The 17,537-nt window shown below is 38.3% G+C and overlaps 1 protein-coding gene and 1 long non-coding RNA gene across 13 annotated transcripts in view; one reads left to right on the plus strand and one right to left on the minus strand.

The window, feature by feature from the left end:
* Positions 1 to 17,537, plus strand: part of TENM2 (teneurin transmembrane protein 2) — a 2,592,228-nt gene that overhangs the window by 2,358,486 nt on the left and 216,205 nt on the right. For 10 of the 12 annotated variants that reach the window (XM_056575104.1, XM_056575105.1, XM_056575107.1 and 7 more), the window contains one exon: positions 783 to 995. In XM_056575104.1, the coding sequence (XP_056431079.1) occupies positions 783 to 995 (213 nt within the window). The remainder of the gene's footprint in view (positions 1 to 782; positions 996 to 17,537) is intronic. The other 2 variants (XM_056575106.1, XM_056575109.1) reach the window with 1 other exon arrangement.
* Positions 6,970 to 17,537, minus strand: part of LOC130267156 (uncharacterized) — a 33,443-nt gene continuing 22,875 nt past the window's right edge. Inside the window, exon 3 of the long non-coding RNA XR_008843071.1 lies at positions 6,970 to 7,094. This is a non-coding gene — a long non-coding RNA (uncharacterized LOC130267156). The remainder of the gene's footprint in view (positions 7,095 to 17,537) is intronic.

Consider the following 17,537-nt stretch of genomic DNA (forward strand, 5'->3'; position numbering starts at 1 on the left):
TCCATAATTGTCATGCCTCCTTCCATAGAAATGAATGGAGGGGGCGTGGTGTCTGTAGTTGCCAGACATCTGGCACAGAGTGGAGTTTTCTCCACGCATGGTGACTGGGATGCTGCGCCAGAGATCGCGGAGATCCCCAGCAGAGGGACCCTCGCGATTAGACATCTTATACCCCATGCTTTGGATAGGGGATAAGTCTCAAAAGTTAACTTTTTTTGGTGCAGTGTAGCAGTATCCAACATACAGGAGATGCTCTTGTTTCAGAGAAACCCCTCTCTGCTACTCCCTGGCAGTGCTCACGCACTGGTAAAATTAGGTTCAGGACTCCAACACTCTTCTTCATTCATTGCCAAAACCTGGAACCAAACTCCAATGTTATGATACATAGCTCCCATCCTTCATTTTAGCAGCTGCTTTCTTACAATAGATAGATAGATAGATAGATAGATAGATAGATAGATAGATAGATAGATAGAAAGATAGATAGATAGATAGATAGATAGATAGACTGTCTGGCAATGGAATTTATACCTTAGGTATCTGCAAAGTGTTTTGATATTTTGTATGGTCCCTGTATGCAAATATAATTTTGATTCACAGACGAATAGACACATTTCAGAGGTGATTGAGGTGGTATATGAATTTTATTTTAGGTACTGTACTGATGGTGGCTTCATGTCCATTCACAGCTGCATGCAATGACTAAGTTCTTAAGCACTTATTTATTTTAGCCAATTAGCAGCAGTTTCGTATTTTTTACTTTCCACTCTTGTTCGTTGCAGAGGTATGCTCTGTGGACTGTGGTACTCATGGCGTTTGTGTTGGTGGAGCATGTCGCTGTGAAGAAGGGTGGACTGGCGTGGCATGTGACCAACGTGTTTGCCACCCTCGCTGCACTGAACACGGAACTTGCAAAGATGGAAAATGTGAATGCAGAGAGGGCTGGAATGGGGAGCACTGCACCATTGGTAGGCAAACGACGGGCATCGAAAGAGGCACATATTGCTTTATTCTCATACAACATATCACTGTATAACTGTGTTTTGTTCCATCAAGGGAGCCTTTACATTTCAACTGCAGAATGCAAATTTAGAAGAAATTCATAAATGGTTAGTGTAATTCGGAGACATGCTATGTTCTTACTAAATGGCAATAATTTATATTTACAATAATTCGGGCAACTGTAGCATTATCAATTTCTTCCCGCAACATGGGTGTACATGTAAAGACTGTTGCATAACATATAGTTATCAAAGTTTCTATAAAAAGGTAACAGGATTTGTATCACAGCAGTTGTGGCAAACCTTAATGGGGCATTGCTTTTGACAATGATCATATGTAATTGTGAACTCTGGCCAAAGACTTTTAAGCATGTGGATTAGAATGAATTAAAAAAGTTTTTGACCAATGTTCTAAAACTAAATAACAATGAAGCATAATGAAGTCTAGAAACAATAGCAACATGTAATGAAATAAACAACAGACTTTGACATTTCCATATAAAAATGTCCATAATAATGACTTTTCACCTAAGTTAAAAATAATAAAAGTTATAAAATAAAAATAGGCAAAAAAAACATAGGTTTGAATTGAAGAACAAATACCTATAAGTATATTTTGTGCTTAAAAGGGTTGTCTTATGAAGACATTCCCTGTCCATATGGGCATAAGGATAGCAAGGAAAAAAGTTAACTGCTTCGGCCTTTATCTCTAGGCCTGAGCAGGAAACTGTGTAAGGCTCGGTTTCATACAGGTTTTTTTCTGGCCATTTTTGCAATACTGCCACTGCAGTTTTTGAGCCAAAGCCTGAAATGGATCTAGTAGGAAGGAGAAGTATAATTTCTTCCTTTATATTTCCTATTCCTTTTGAATACACTTCTGGCTTTGGCTCAATGACTGTAGTTGCAGTTTTCCAATTAATGCCAAAAAGAAACATGTGTGGAAACCTAGCCTTACGCTGCTATCACAAATGGCTGCCACTACGGCTTTTAACTAAGTGGATTCATAAGTAAAAAGAGATATAAAGGAAGAACATGGACAGGATAAATACTGTTACTGGGAAGAAAAAATATTTGTTTCATACAATTTTTGACAAATGTGTCCTCCTTATTGGTGGTAAAGGGGAAAATAAGGTTTCATTAAGGAGCAACTGAAAATATACAGTACTTTAATTGGTTTTTAAAAGCTTCTCCTAAACATAAGTTCCTTTTATTTATCAGCATTTATATATTGAATGGGAACTGAGCTGCAGTAACGAGGCCAGGCCACTATGCAGTGAACAGAGCCAACTGCTCCGAGCCCCATTCATTGTGTAGTTGGGATCAATAGAGATCAATCTAGAAAGGGAAGGTTACACATGTGGCCTAAATTAGTTGTTAAAGCATAAGACTGCTATCACTTAGTTGGCATTACTGAAAACTTATCACTGGTAGTGTAAGTAGGCCAACATTTTCATAACCATGGCAGGTGCAAATATTCAGTCCCACTAACAATTATATAAATTTATAATGGCCATATTGTTCACATGTATAGTATACATAGTGTCTACATGATGATTGACAAATAAAACAGCTATAATGGATGCATAAGTAGATATGTCTGTCTTAACTGGACCACATTTTTTTCTTTCAGTCCTTTTTCAAGTCTGACAACAGCAATCGTCTTGTACAAGATATACAATAATCTAGAACATATGTAGTGATATTTTTTGTATGATATAGTTGTATTAGAAAAACAGTATATAAATATTAATACTAGTTTCAACTCAGCATTTTTCCAAATTTAGAATAACATTTCCGAGTCCTAAAACCTCAGACTGTATCATGAGATAGGTTAGCTGCTGCAGAGTGGCCTATGGCTGTACACAACTTGCTAAGGATGTGTCTGGATGTGTTCGGTATCAAGGACCTCTTTGTCGGATGATTAATTAGTAGGCAATGTGCTTACAGTGCCAGGAAAATAAATTATAGGAACAAGTAGCAAGCACCATAGTTTTTGTCTTTACAGATTAATTTAAATTTCCTCTTTCTGTCCCTATGCATTTCATGAAAATATAGATTTTGTTTGCTTGAACAACCAAATGTGACTAAAAAGGTCAAATACTGTCCCCAGTGCATTAGAACCAGATTGTTTCTCCTGGCAGATAAGGTATTTTAGATTATTATACTCTCTCAACAGAATTGCTCACTCCAGCAACAGCGGGGTTACAGTCTTAATTTAAAAAATCTTGATACTTTGAGTAAGAATATAATCAGTTTCAGGACATATCCTAAGGTATCTTTTCATAATTCAAATTTTATCAACAATCTTAATTGAAGCCATATATACACGGAGACATGATTAATAACTTTGCCCTACAAGTAACTTTCTATGCTCATTTACATTCGCACATCCAGAATCCTTTGCACTTGTTTAACTCTGAGTCAGTTCTAGAACACAATGTACTGGCCATGTGAGTAACCCCCAGAGACAAGTGTTACTCCTTTCTGCATAGATAAAATTAAGCACTTTCATTAAAGAAGCAAATTTTATTGTTTTTAGTTTATGGCTGTTGTTTTTTTTATTTATTTATTATTGTTCCAGTCAGGGGCACCTACTTTATTTGATGGATGCCCAAGCTAACCACAAAAGGTCAAAACTTGAAAGGGTGAGACCCAGGTGTCTAGAAGGTACCAACAGTACCTGTGTAGTATGTTGCAGTACAGCAGTGGGTTCCTATTACACAGGGCCAAATAGGTTAATTTGTCAGCTGATTGTTTAGTTTTAACTTGTCAAAAAATCCCTATTTCTCAGCGTCACATCTCCAATGTAATAGACGATATGGGGTCTATAAATGATAATAGTAAAGGGCCACACAAATGATTCCAGCGATCATTTGTGTGGTCCTGCTGCCTGATATCGAGCCATATAATTAGCTCCATAAATGAATGCTGGTCTAAGAGGTCAGTGCTTGTCTTGGGCAGGGGTTTGACTATGTAATACAGCCCTTACATATTTTGCACCAAGGGCCAGAAGCATCTTTATGTCCAGCCATGCAAGCCACTAGGACTTAGAGACTGTGCTAGCCAATACAAGGGGTACCTAGTGAGAATTACAATATTATTCCCAAAACTGACAAAAACTGTACAAAAATACCCTTTGAAGGCAATCTTTTATATATTGTGTTTAGTTTAGTTCCTGTGTCTAGTTTGTATTGAAAACAGACATTGTAAAATTGGAATTTTTTCATAGGGTTCTAGTAATTGGAGTGAAGAAACAGTTACATAATGATCGCCCTAGTGACTGAGGTGACTCAATGGTTCTCTGCTGATGTAGATACAATTTTATAAACTGCACATTGTAGGCCTATACTTACCTTTCTTACTCCTCCAGTATCACAGAGCTTCGGCCCTACTGCATAGTAGTTCGGGGTTGGCACATGATATTGCCCCCTCAATATTGATATTGCCAATCAACAGCCACACGTGTGCTGTCTCAGCCACTGAATGGATGATTCCACGTGCCAAATCTGAATCTTGAAGCACTGCACAGCAGGACTGGAGCTCTGTGATGGCAGGTAAGTAAGTTTAATTTTTTTTGTTTTAGCACCTGCCTAAGCACCAATGTAAGCAATGTCATTTAATCTGCCACATTATATTGGCTGACAGTAAAGGAACAAATTAGTTATATACAGTATTATTATTTATCAATAAAAGTAGTCATTATGCAAAACTAAACATATGGAAATATAAAAAGGGGGATTGTGGATAATTGGTTGATATGTATAAAGTTATAAATTTACCTTAACATTGAGAAATTTACTCCTAACAAAATCGAATTATTATTTTATACATCTCCTCTGCTAACTTAAGGCTTTGTAAAGTGAATAATGAAAAAGGATCAAAGAAAAGCGCATCAGAATATTCTGCTTCCTTTTGATCTAACAAGATACTGGGTTAATGGTGGGATTTGCAAGATGAAGCATTAAAGTGATGGAAAAATATCAGAAGATTGTTAATGTATGCATCACACTACTTACAGTAACTAATAATGTCTTTTAGAATTATAGCAAAAGTTGACTGTCAAAAATAGCCAGTTAAAAATATGCGTAAGAGAACACGTCCTTCTCACAGTGACATCACTCTAGCATTTCATTGACTGTCTTCAAGAAGCATCGACTCTATGTAAACTGAATATTGGACCAGCCCACACTTGGGTGGTTAGATTTGTACAATGCACCAGAACACCTCTCTAGCCTAGAGACAGCAGTTTGTTCTCAACCTAAAATCACTGCAGGATGTTTTATTGCAAATAGAGTATTGAAGCATCAAAACCTCTAACATAGATACTTGTAAGTTTAAAGCTAGTAGTTTATTCCCTTAATGGTCACATCAATTGCTTATGAATTTGTAATTTAGTTTCTCTTTTCCCAAGTTAAAGTTCTTTTTACTGAATCCGCCATGTGTGAAGACATAATATCCCACTGAATTGCCCCCTATCTTAGTCTAATAAACTTAAAATTGTTTTCATTGCTCCCCTTTGCAATCTGTTTGTTCTGCAGAGCGTGGACCACATTTTACAACTGGGATTATAGTGAATCCTGTTGTGCTGTCTCATTGGTTACTAGAAAGCATTCTCTGAATCCCAGATGTTTGATTGAGAGACTAAGGCTGCCTTTCTTAAGCATTGTTTGTTTAATGGCAAGTCTTCCCCCTCCTGAACATACCGCTCCTTTCTCCTTTTATTATGGTGCGCATATTAATAGGCTTTGGGTTTACCAAGTTTTGTAAGTAGGGAGCTATAATTTTGAAAAACTGCCAATCAATGTCATGGATTATTGCGTTTGTGCTAATCCCTCTGTATGTTCAGAATTAGACCAGCTCAGGCAGTGAAGCTCAGTCAACTGACAATAGCGAGGAGACTTGACTTTTCTATTGTGATGTGATTTAAAACACTTTGTGGTAGTAGACAACTGGGTGCATTATAGCTAAAGGAGCAATGTGCGAATACAATAGTAGAACTGTGTCTAACGTCACAAATATGGACCAAAAATAAAACAAAGCGTTAAAGATAAAGTTTACTTTTTATGTTCATGTTGTGTTGTGAAATGAGTGAAACATTTATATATTTTCACTGCACAAAAAGAAAAGAAAATTGGAGACCAGCTCACCAGATCCCATGTCCGTGGTGTCGGATGTCACATTGCGGTCAGGCGGCAGGAGGACGGAGATGCTGTGAAAGTACGGGGGGAATCGGGAGTCAGGGCCACAGCCGTATCGCACCATTAGGTGCTTCGTCAGGCCCCTATATGATGAAGCACCTAATGGTGCGATACGGCTGTGGCCCTGACGCCTGATTCCCCCTGTACCATCACAGCCTCCTCGTCCTCCTGCCACCTTACCGAGATGTGACATCCGACACCACTGACCTAGGATCTGGTGAGCTACTCCGCAATTTACTTTTCTTTTTGTGCAGTGATTTCATATGTTTGATGGGCGTGTAGCACCACCCACATTGATCCACAGTTTGGCATTCGGTTGCTGTCGGCACACACAGAACATTGTATTTGGATTACTAAGGAGAGTGATAGAGGTGCCGGAATCTTTTTCATTCTCTTTCATGTGGACTTATTCATATATTTTACTGAAGATTTTTTTTTTTTAAAGAGAATATCATTGGGACTATGCTGCCCTATGTGAGGGCAGCATAAACTAGTGACAGAGAAGCTGATTTTAAGGATGTATTAAGGCCCTATTACAGGGAGCAATTATGAGCTGAACACGCCTATATAACCCTGTGTAATAGGGTCAGCAATCAGCTGATGAATGGGCAATCGCATGTTCACTGGCTGATTGTTTTGTTTTTCCCTGCCTAAAAATGGGCCTTTGTTGGCCGCACATTTTAGAATAGGAGATATGTGAAAAGTGAACTTGATGTAAAGGGCTGCAGGAACAATCCAGTAATCATTTTTTCTTCTGTTTAATTTTTACCTAGGAGTACCTGTTTCTGGGAACCATAGTTGAAAGCCAATATGGCTACCGCACAGGGGTGTTCATTGAGTGTACATAAAATCCTGAAGGAGGGCTGTAATGACTGTCATTGTGTTATCCAATATTCTATAAATAGATATAAGTAGAGGACGGTTAACTATTTTATCATACTCAAAGATTTATGGGTAGTATGATGGGTTACATATTAAATATATTCTGTTGGTTTAGAAAAATTGCCTAATACTCATGAATACAAGTATGTTGCAGACAGTGAGATATGCAATTCATCTTTGTAGTAAAGAGAAATGATAACAGCCAGCTCTAAAAAGAATCAGTAATCCCCCCAGCTCATAAACATTGTTAGTGTTTGAGGGTATGTTCTAACATTGCGGCTGCCACATTTGGCTGAAATTTGGCCACAATGTTAAAACATTCCCTTTATTATTAATTTTTTCATACTGCAGGGAAAATGCTTCAATAAATTAATATAAAGACATGTAAAGAAGGATTGGAAACGTAAGTTCCACGTCACAAGTGCTGAACTACATCATCCACTACAGGAGCTATTTTTAGGGCAGTTGCTTTAAGTACCATAAAAGTGGCACTTTTTTATAAGTAATTCTGTGCCAGACATGAATATTCGGAACTTTCCTGCTAATGCCAGTGTGACAACATTGATGCACAGTGGTAATTTAGTCCAGCGACATTCTGTAGCAGATGATTTACACTTCCACTTGTCAATTTTCACTATGAGAAGCTTTTGTGCTCTGGGATTCGAGATGAGAATTCTTCCCCAAAATGATCCCTTGTTATACTGCAGACGTGTTTTCTGCACTTCACCACAAAGTCTAACAGTTCGTACTTAAAAATGTCACGGCAGGTCAAGTAGGAAGCAGAAAATAAAGTACAATAAAAACACGTTTGCCTTGTCCCCTTAACTCCCAAGAGACCTATACACTAAACCCAAAAGTGTGTTCTTAACTTGCTGTATTAGGCAGGAACAGAATAGATGATGGCAAGACACTACAGGAACAGTCTTTACGGAGCAACTTTCTGCTATTCCCTGAAGAAATGAAAACAAGGCCTTAATCTGTGATGATGTTTCCTTGACTTCAGATGACTTGCAATCATCTGTAATATTTTATTTACACTGTGTGGTCTGAATACATGTACCGGCTCTGTGCTGCAGGGTTGGTTTTCTCAAGTCTTGCAATGTACATGTATTCTTTAATAATTTTCTAGTAGACTGATTATGATAAAAAAAAGTCAGTGAAACTACAGTTTATACTAAGTGCATGTACAAAATTTAAATACTGAGCAGAAAAATACTGTCCAATTGTTTCATTCAGAATTGTTATAAAGGGATTGATCACAATGTTATAGAAAGTGCTGAGGCATTCAACAGATTAGAGGAATAAAGCTATTGCCAATACAGATGAACTGTTGGTGCCCTATCATACAGATCATTTACGGTTACTCCTTCACCTTATTGTTACATATTTTCAGCACTGAAATATAGAATATTTAGAATTTTATGTATCACAATTTTTATGCGCCATATTTTAAATAGTAGTTTAAAGATGGTCATCTAACTTATTAGTTGGGATGGCAGGTCTCACTTAATATGACCATATTATTAAAGCATCAAGCTTATTAGAAACATGGATTATTAGAAACATCAAGCTTATTAGACAGGAATTTTTTACAGTTAGAGTAGTTAAACTATGAATGCTATACTTTAATAAGGGTGATCACTATGTCAGCATTTAAAAAAAGAAAGGGATGCTTTTCTAATAACCTTAAATGGGTACTCCCAAATCATTTATTTTTATTTTTTTAATCAACTGGTGCCAGAAAGTTAAACACTTCTATTAAAAAATCTTAATCTTTACAGTACTTTTTAGGGGCTGTATACTACAGAAGAAATTCTTTTCTTTTTGGATTTCTCTGATGTCATGACCATAGTGCTCTCTGCTGACCTCTGCTGTCCATTTTTGGAACTGTTCAGAGCAGGAGAAAATCCCCATAGCAAACATATGCTGCTCTGGACAGTTCCTAAAATGGACAGCAGAGGTCAGGAGAGGGCATTGTGGTCATGACATCAGAGAAATCCAAAAACAAAGCATTTCCTCTGTAGTATACAGCCCATAAAATGTATTGGAAGGATTAAGATTTTTTAACAGAAGTAATTTACAAATCTGTTTAATTTTCTGGCACCAGTTGATTTAAAAAAAAAGTTTTCCACGGGAGTACCCCTTTAAGGTTTAGAATAAATCTGGCAATTAATAATACATAATTGATGAATACCTCATTATTTGTGACTCTATGTTGGACCAGTTTCAGTAAAGCATGACCAAAACTTAAAGGGGTTGTGCGCTGCCCTTCCGTTCGGAGCTCCGCACTCAGCGTCCGGAAGTTCATTACTCAGCGGTCGCGCCCCCTTCCCATAGACTTTGGTAGAAGGGGCGGCCGTGAACACGGAAGCCCGCACACAGTGTTTGGAGTAATGAACTTCCGGACGCTGCGTGCGAAGCTCCGAAAAGTTGGGCGGCGCACAACCCCTTTAAAGCAGCCATAATACGGGGGGACAAAATACATCCATATTATGTCCCTCATATGTAATTTTTTTTTGCCTTTTCATGTATAAAACAGGGTCAAATATGGTTTATAGTATTGCATATGTCAGCCCATTACAAAAAAACAATTAAGTGGTTCTCCACATGTTACATCATATTAGTATTCATCTACATAGCTTACAGGACATATAGATATGACACTTTGCACCATAGTTTGCTATGAAGTGATGGGACCTACTGGGATAGTATTTACTGAGTCCCAGGGACAATGTATAAGACATCTCCTTACTCCATTATTGTTAGTTAATAAACTCTTTGTCAGGTCAATCAGGTTGGACCTGTTAAAGAGTTTGTTAGCTCGAAACGTGTTGCGCGTTTTACCCTTAATAAACCTTTTTTTTTATTATTATAATTTTTTTTATAATTGACGGCTACTTATTTCAGTTCCCTAGAGTGACCTCATACTAGCGTCCCTCTTTTATTGCCCCCCCCCCAGAGCTTGTCTGTCCCACGGAGGTGATTACCGGAGGTGGGCAGTGTAGAGACATCTGCTGTATATGACAGAGGAAGTTGAATTGTTCTTTTCTGTCTCACCACAGTGCTCTCTGCCGACATCTCTGTCCATGTCAGGAACTGTCCAGAGCAGGATAGGTTTGCTATGGGGATTTGTTCCTGCTCTGGAAGGTTCCTGACATGGACAGAGGTGTCAGCAGAGAACACTGTGGTCAGACAGAAAAGAAATTCAAACAGAAATGAACTTCCTTTGTAGTATACAGCAGCTGAGAAGTCCTGGAAGGATTAAGATTTTTAAATAAAAGTAATTTACAAATCTGTTTAACATTCTGGCACCAGAGTACCCCTTTAAAGGGAACCAATCATGCTTGGCAATGCGTTATATATGCTAAAATCATTATCCTCACCATCCCTCGCAGGGATGGTGAAGATATTGAGTTATAAAGTCACCCCCGGGCTGAGCAGGCAAGCAGTCCCCTGGGCGAGGACTTACACTTACCAGCTCCGTTCACTGTGGTCATGGTCACGCCCTGATGGCTTGAATGACGGCTCACGTCACCGCTCTGCTCCGTCTGCTTAGGGAGAAGAGCGGTGACACGTACAGTCATTCAAGCTGTCGGGGCGGAGCCTCGGCCGGAGCAATGCGAAGCAACAGAAGCTGTTAAGTGTAAGTCCCCGCCCAGGGGACTACTTGCCTCGTGGCCCGGGGGGACTTTATAACTTTATATCTTCACCATCCCTGGGGGCACAAAGGTCCCACGGGGATGGTGAGGATAATGATTTTAGCATATATAACGCATTGCCAAGCGTTATATATGCTAAAATATATATGGGATCCAAGAAATGGTCTTTATTATATAAAAAGGATATATATGGCCAATCGCCTAGCAGGGCCCTTGCTAAAGGCGAATGGAATATACTGGGTAAAAAATAGATATAATAAAAAATACAGAATATAGTAGGATTAAAATGAGATAAATATGATGGGTAAGTAGCACCAAAGAAAATTCATTAATTAAATATCTGCTGCATATATCAGGAGAAAACGTTCTCAGTCCATGTAATTCATAGGGATATTTCAATGAAAAATCCACAAGAAATGTCCAGAATGAAAAGTCCCAATTAGTTTGGGTGTGTCCGGAGTAACGATATATGGTAGTGAGTGTAGCCACAATAGCTACAATAGGAAATTCATGGACAGGTAATGCAGACAATGTGGCAAACACTGTCAGCGATGAAGATGCCAAGTCTCGGTGCACAGCACCACTCACCCTCCTTTGGAGTCCTCAGGTCCGGGCTGGCACGGCTGAGTCCGGCACTCTGGATATCAATGCCCGCCTGGGTGGTATGCTGGGTGAATGGCTGAATCTCCGGGGGTCCGAGTGTCCTGGGCTGGCACGGGAGGCGTCCGGCCTTGGGGAGGATGATGTCCAGGAGTAACTCTGCCGACCGGGGCTGTGAGAGGATGCAGGTAACAGGTGGTGCGGATTGCACGTATGAATAAGGTGCTAACAGCGCGCGTGCAGCAGTGGTCCCGGAATCGTGGGCATCCAGCTGTTGCAATTGGAATATGGCAGATACAGTCTATTTGAAGTGATATACACTTATGGATAAGGTGCAGATAATGGGCTAGACGCGTTTCAAGGCCGCAGGCCTTTTCTTCAGTAGCTATAGGTGTGGATAAAGGGTGGAAATGCTGGTTTTATATAGTCTCCATGCAGTGATGATGTAATACTAATTGGAAAAGAGGAAAAAGTGGAGACTGGAAGTTTCAGGTATGTTGTAAAATGGGTAATGGATCCAGATAGAGAATGGGAATAGGGAAGAGAAGAAAGAAAAGAAAACATAGGGATAAAGATGGTGAATTAGATATGAGTGTGAGTCAGGAGAAAAAATAAATAGATAAAAAAATAAAAAAAAAATAATGGTCATTGGGTATGTGTAGAGATGCACTATGGATCAAGACTATAGTGGAAATCATGAGAAAAAATATGAATAGTAAAATTCTTAAAAGGTGTGTGAAAAAATAAATAAAAATAAAAATAAATAAATAAATATTTTGATAAAAAAGTGAACAACTGCAATGCAAGATATGATAATGTATTGATAATGATGTAAATGGTACATATGTAGTTTATGGTGTGTATAGAAATTAAAATTATATAAAGTTAAGCCACAGTGGGAATGGATTAATTGATGAAATTTAGTAAAAATGTATATAAAAATTAATTGATAAAAGATAGAAATTAATTAATAAAAAATATGAAAATGGATGAATATGATATAAAAAAATATAAAAATGTAAAAAAGCAGGAGGAGGGCACTTCAAAGGAGAGGTCCATAGACATGTTCTGTGGATAGTCTTGGGGAGGCTCACCCCCAAGGGCCGTCACTGGGTCGATAAACGGCCAGCCAGTGACGGGTCATGAGGGAGAGCCACGCTACAAGATAAGATCAAAGGAACCCAAAGACTTCAAGCTCTGCGTTCAATCCTCTTGGAATTATGGTGTCAAAATCAAAAATCTTTCTTGATTCTGCTTTGGACATCTTCATAATGTAGTCACCACCTCGCCAACATCTTCTTACATTTTGGATGGCTAGAAAAAAGAGATCTGATGGATTTTGATTATGATGTTCAATGAAGTGGAGGGATAATGGATGTGTTTTTAACCCTTTTTTTATATTGTAGATGTGTTCTGAAATGCGTATTTTTAATTGTCTCTTTGTGCGGCCTATGTATTGTTTTCCGCATGTACACTGGATTAGGTAAATTACTCCCTTGCTGTGGCAGGTAAGACATTCAGATATTTTGTGTGTGTAGTTGTTGGATGTAGAAGTTATTTCAGTGATTTTTTTGGGAAAGTTGGTGATTTTACAAGCTGAGCAACTTCCACATCTGTGGAATCCTTTAGTTTGTAGCCATGTGGATGATGTTTTGGGATTGGTTGGTTGTCTGACAGTGGGGGCGACTTGGATGCCCAAATTTGGGGCTTTGGTGTAAACTATAGGTGGGTGTAAGGGGATATTTTGACCGATGATTTTATCCTTCATTAAAAAATGCCAGTTGTTTTTGATGATCCTCTCAATTTTTTTATAATCTTTGTTAAATGGTAAAATTATTTTTGGATCATCGGTTTGTGATAGTGGATCTCTTTCTTTAGGAATAAAAATTGATGATCTGTCTAAAATACGAATTTGATTAAAAGATTTGTCTAAAATGTTTTTTGGATAGTTTTTCTCCAAGAATTTGTCAGTAAGGGTTTGTGCTTCTTCTTCGAATTTAGTCTGTGAAGTGCAGTTTCTTTTAAGCCTGCGGTACTGGCCCATTGGAACGTTTAAAAGCCACCTGGGTAGGTGGCAACTATTAAAAAGAATAAAACTATTTTTGGCTACAGGCTTATGGTACGTACTGCAGGTTAATTTAGGTATATCTATAGTGATTAAAAGATCAAGGAATTCTAAAGTGCCTGTGCTTATATGGGGGGTAAAATTTAGGTTCAAATTGTTAATGTTAATTTCTTGGATAAAATCTTCCAACAAACATTTAGGGCCTTTCCAAATAAAAACAATGTCATCAATGTAGCGCCGCCATAGTACGAGATCCGCGCCGATCCTGGGAGTAATGTATCGTTCCTCCCAGGCTGCCATAAACATGTTTGTGTAACTGGGCGCGAATCTCGTACCCATGGCGGTGCCGGTGGCCTGTAGATAAAATTCGTTTTCAAAATAAAAATAATTGTGGGTTAAAATGAAATTAATGGCTTGAAGGATAAAATCTATCTGTTCTGGTAAAATGTCATCTTTAGTTAAAAAATGTTGGACTGCTTTTAGGCCATCAGTGTGTTTGATAATCGTATACAGAGAGCTCACATCCAAAGAGACTAGAGTGTATTCAGGTTCCCATTTGATGTTTTCTAATATCTGTATGGCTTGAGTAGTGTCTTTAAGATAGTATTCTGTAGTTTGGACGATAGGCTGAAGCAAACGGTCAATGAGTTGGGACAAGTTGGATGTTAATGAATTTATCCCTGATACAATGGGGCGGCCAGGGGGGTTGGTGGAGTCTTTATGGATTTTGGGGAGACAGTAAAAGACAGGTAGTCTTTCCTGTGTCCCTAGAATAAAATCATATTCTTTTGATGAGATAATGTCAGATTGTAGTGCATTATCGCATAACGTTTTCAATTCTTTACTAAATTCGGTTGTGGGGTCAAAATATCCCCTTACACCCACCTATAGTTTACACCAAAGCCCCAAATTTGGGCATCCAAGTCGCCCCCACTGTCAGACAACCAACCAATCCCAAAACATCATCCACATGGCTACAAACTAAAGGATTCCACAGATGTGGAAGTTGCTCAGCTTGTAAAATCACCAACTTTCCCCAAAAAATCACTGAAATAACTTCTACATCCAACAACTACACACAAAATATCTGAATGTCTTACCTGCCACAGCAAGGGAGTAATTTACCTAATCCAGTGTACATGCGGAAAACAATACATAGGCCGCACAAAGAGACAATTAAAAATACGCATTTCAGAACACATCTACAATATAAAAAAAGGGTTAAAAACACATCCATTATCCCTCCACTTCATTGAACATCATAATCAAAATCCATCAGATCTCTTTTTTCTAGCCATCCAAAATGTAAGAAGATGTTGGCGAGGTGGTGACTACATTATGAAGATGTCCAAAGCAGAATCAAGAAAGATTTTTGATTTTGACACCATAATTCCAAGAGGATTGAACGCAGAGCTTGAAGTCTTTGGGTTCCTTTGATCTTATCTTGTAGCGTGGCTCTCCCTCATGACCCGTCACTGGCTGGCCGTTTATCGACCCAGTGACGGCCCTTGGGGGTGAGCCTCCCCAAGACTATCCACAGAACATGTCTATGGACCTCTCCTTTGAAGTGCCCTCCTCCTGCTTTTTTACATTTTTATATTTTTTTATCATATTCATCCATTTTCATATTTTTTATTAATTAATTTCTATCTTTTATCAATTAATTTTTATATACATTTTTACTAAATTTCATCAATTAATCCATTCCCACTGTGGCTTAACTTTATATAATTTTAATTTCTATACACACCATAAACTACATATGTACCATTTACATCATTATCAATACATTATCATATCTTGCATTGCAGTTGTTCACTTTTTTATCAAAATATTTATTTATTTATTTTTATTTTTATTTATTTTTTCACACACCTTTTAAGAATTTTACTATTCATATTTTTTCTCATGATTTCCACTATAGTCTTGATCCATAGTGCATCTCTACACATACCCAATGACCATTATTTTTTTTTATTTTTTTATCTATTTATTTTTTCTCCTGACTCACACTCATATCTAATTCACCATCTTTATCCCTATGTTTTCTTTTCTTTCTTCTCTTCCCTATTCCCATTCTCTATCTGGATCCATTACCCATTTTACAACATACCTGAAACTTCCAGTCTCCACTTTTTCCTCTTTTCCAATTAGTATTACATCATCACTGCATGGAGACTATATAAAACCAGCATTTCCACCCTTTATCCACACCTATAGCTACTGAAGAAAAGGCCCGCGGCCTTGAAACGCGTCTAGCCCATTATCTGCACCTTATCCATAAGTGTATATCACTTCAAATAGACTGTATCTGCCATATTCCAATTGCAACAGCTGGATGCCCACGATTCCGGGACCACTGCTGCACGCGCGCTGTTAGCACCTTATTCATACGTGCAATCCGCACCACCTGTTACCTGCATCCTCTCACAGCCCCGGTCGGCAGAGTTACTCCTGGACATCATCCTCCCCAAGGCCGGACGCCTCCCGTGCCAGCCCAGGACACTCGGACCCCTGGAGATTCAGCCATTCACCCAGCATACCACCCAGGCGGGCATTGATATCCAGAGTGCCGGACTCAGCCGTGCCAGCCCGGACCTGAGGACTCCAAAGGAGGGTGAGTGGTGCTGTGCACCGAGACTTGGCATCTTCATCGCTGACAGTGTTTGCCACATTGTCTGCATTACCTGTCCATGAATTTCCTATTGTAGCTATTGTGGCTACACTCACTACCATATACCGTTACTCCGGACACACCCAAACTAATTGGGACTTTTCATTCTGGACATTTCTTGTGGATTTTTCATTGAAATATCCCTATGAATTACATGGACTGAGAACGTTTTCTCCTGATATATGCAGCAGATATTTAATTAATGAATTTTCTTTGGTGCTACTTACCCATCATATTTATCTCATTTTAATCCTACTATATTCTGTATTTTTTATTATATCTATTTTTTACCCAGTATATTCCATTCGCCTTTAGCAAGGGCCCTGCTAGGCGATTGGCCATATATATCCTTTTTATATAATAAAGACCATTTCTTGGATCCCATCTCCACTAGTCTTTTCCTTTTTCTCTCCCCTGTGCTTTTGAGGACTGGTTCACATAAATATTTTTTATTTATAATTTCTACATATTACATTAGGCCTTTTGGGTGAAGGCAACACCTTTAACCTCAAGCACATTATTTCTTTTATCCTAAGTGAGCTACACATATTTTACATTTCCTAAAATATATATGCTGAAATAAATAGCCGTCAAGTGCGGACTTGGAAATAAAAAAAGGTTTATTAAGGGTAAAACGTACAACATGTTTCGAGCTAAGAAACTCTTCGACAGGTCCAACCTGATGGACCTGACAAAGAGTTTGTTAACTTACAATGATGGAGCTAAGAAGATGTCTTATACATTGTCCCTGGGACTAAGTAAATACTATCCCAGTAGGTTCCATCACTTCATAGCACACTATGGGGCAAATTCTCAAATCTAAATGTCCTATAAGCTATGTAGGTAAATACTAATATGATGTAACATGTGGAGAACCACTTAATTGTCTTATTGTAATTGGCTGACATATGCAATACTATAAACCATATTTGATCATGTTTTATACATGAAAAGGCAAAAAAATGATATGAGGATAATGATTTTAGCATAAATAATGCGTTATCAAGCGTTATATATGTTAAATATGCTGATTGGTTCCCTTTAAAAATGTTTCGAATTGTTTTTTTAAGAAGGGGTTAACTAATGGTTGCTGCTGTCCAAATCGCATCAGGATCAGACCATTATGAAAAGGAAATGTCAATTCTGTGCTTTTGGCTGCAATATTTTCTCTTAACACTGGGAATGAATTCAAAACTGCTGCGTTACTGTTGTTCGAAGCTTTTATCCTCCTAAGCAGCTAAATATTTTAAGGCAGAAAGAAAAGTGTGAATGCTGTTGGTTTCTCAAAGTCGCTGTCATCTATTAACCCCATTCAGCGCCAGATGGCCAGGCTACTCTACAATGAAGTGAAGTGAATGGGGTTAAGTAAGAAGTCCATTATAACTAGCAGAAATTCCTATTAGTAAAACCAAGTGTGCAAAAAAAATAAACCCCAATTCAGAAATTGCAGATGCATGA

This window comes from Hyla sarda, chromosome 4, assembly GCF_029499605.1.
Source record: "Hyla sarda isolate aHylSar1 chromosome 4, aHylSar1.hap1, whole genome shotgun sequence".
Lineage (NCBI taxonomy): Eukaryota > Metazoa > Chordata > Amphibia > Anura > Hylidae > Hyla > Hyla sarda.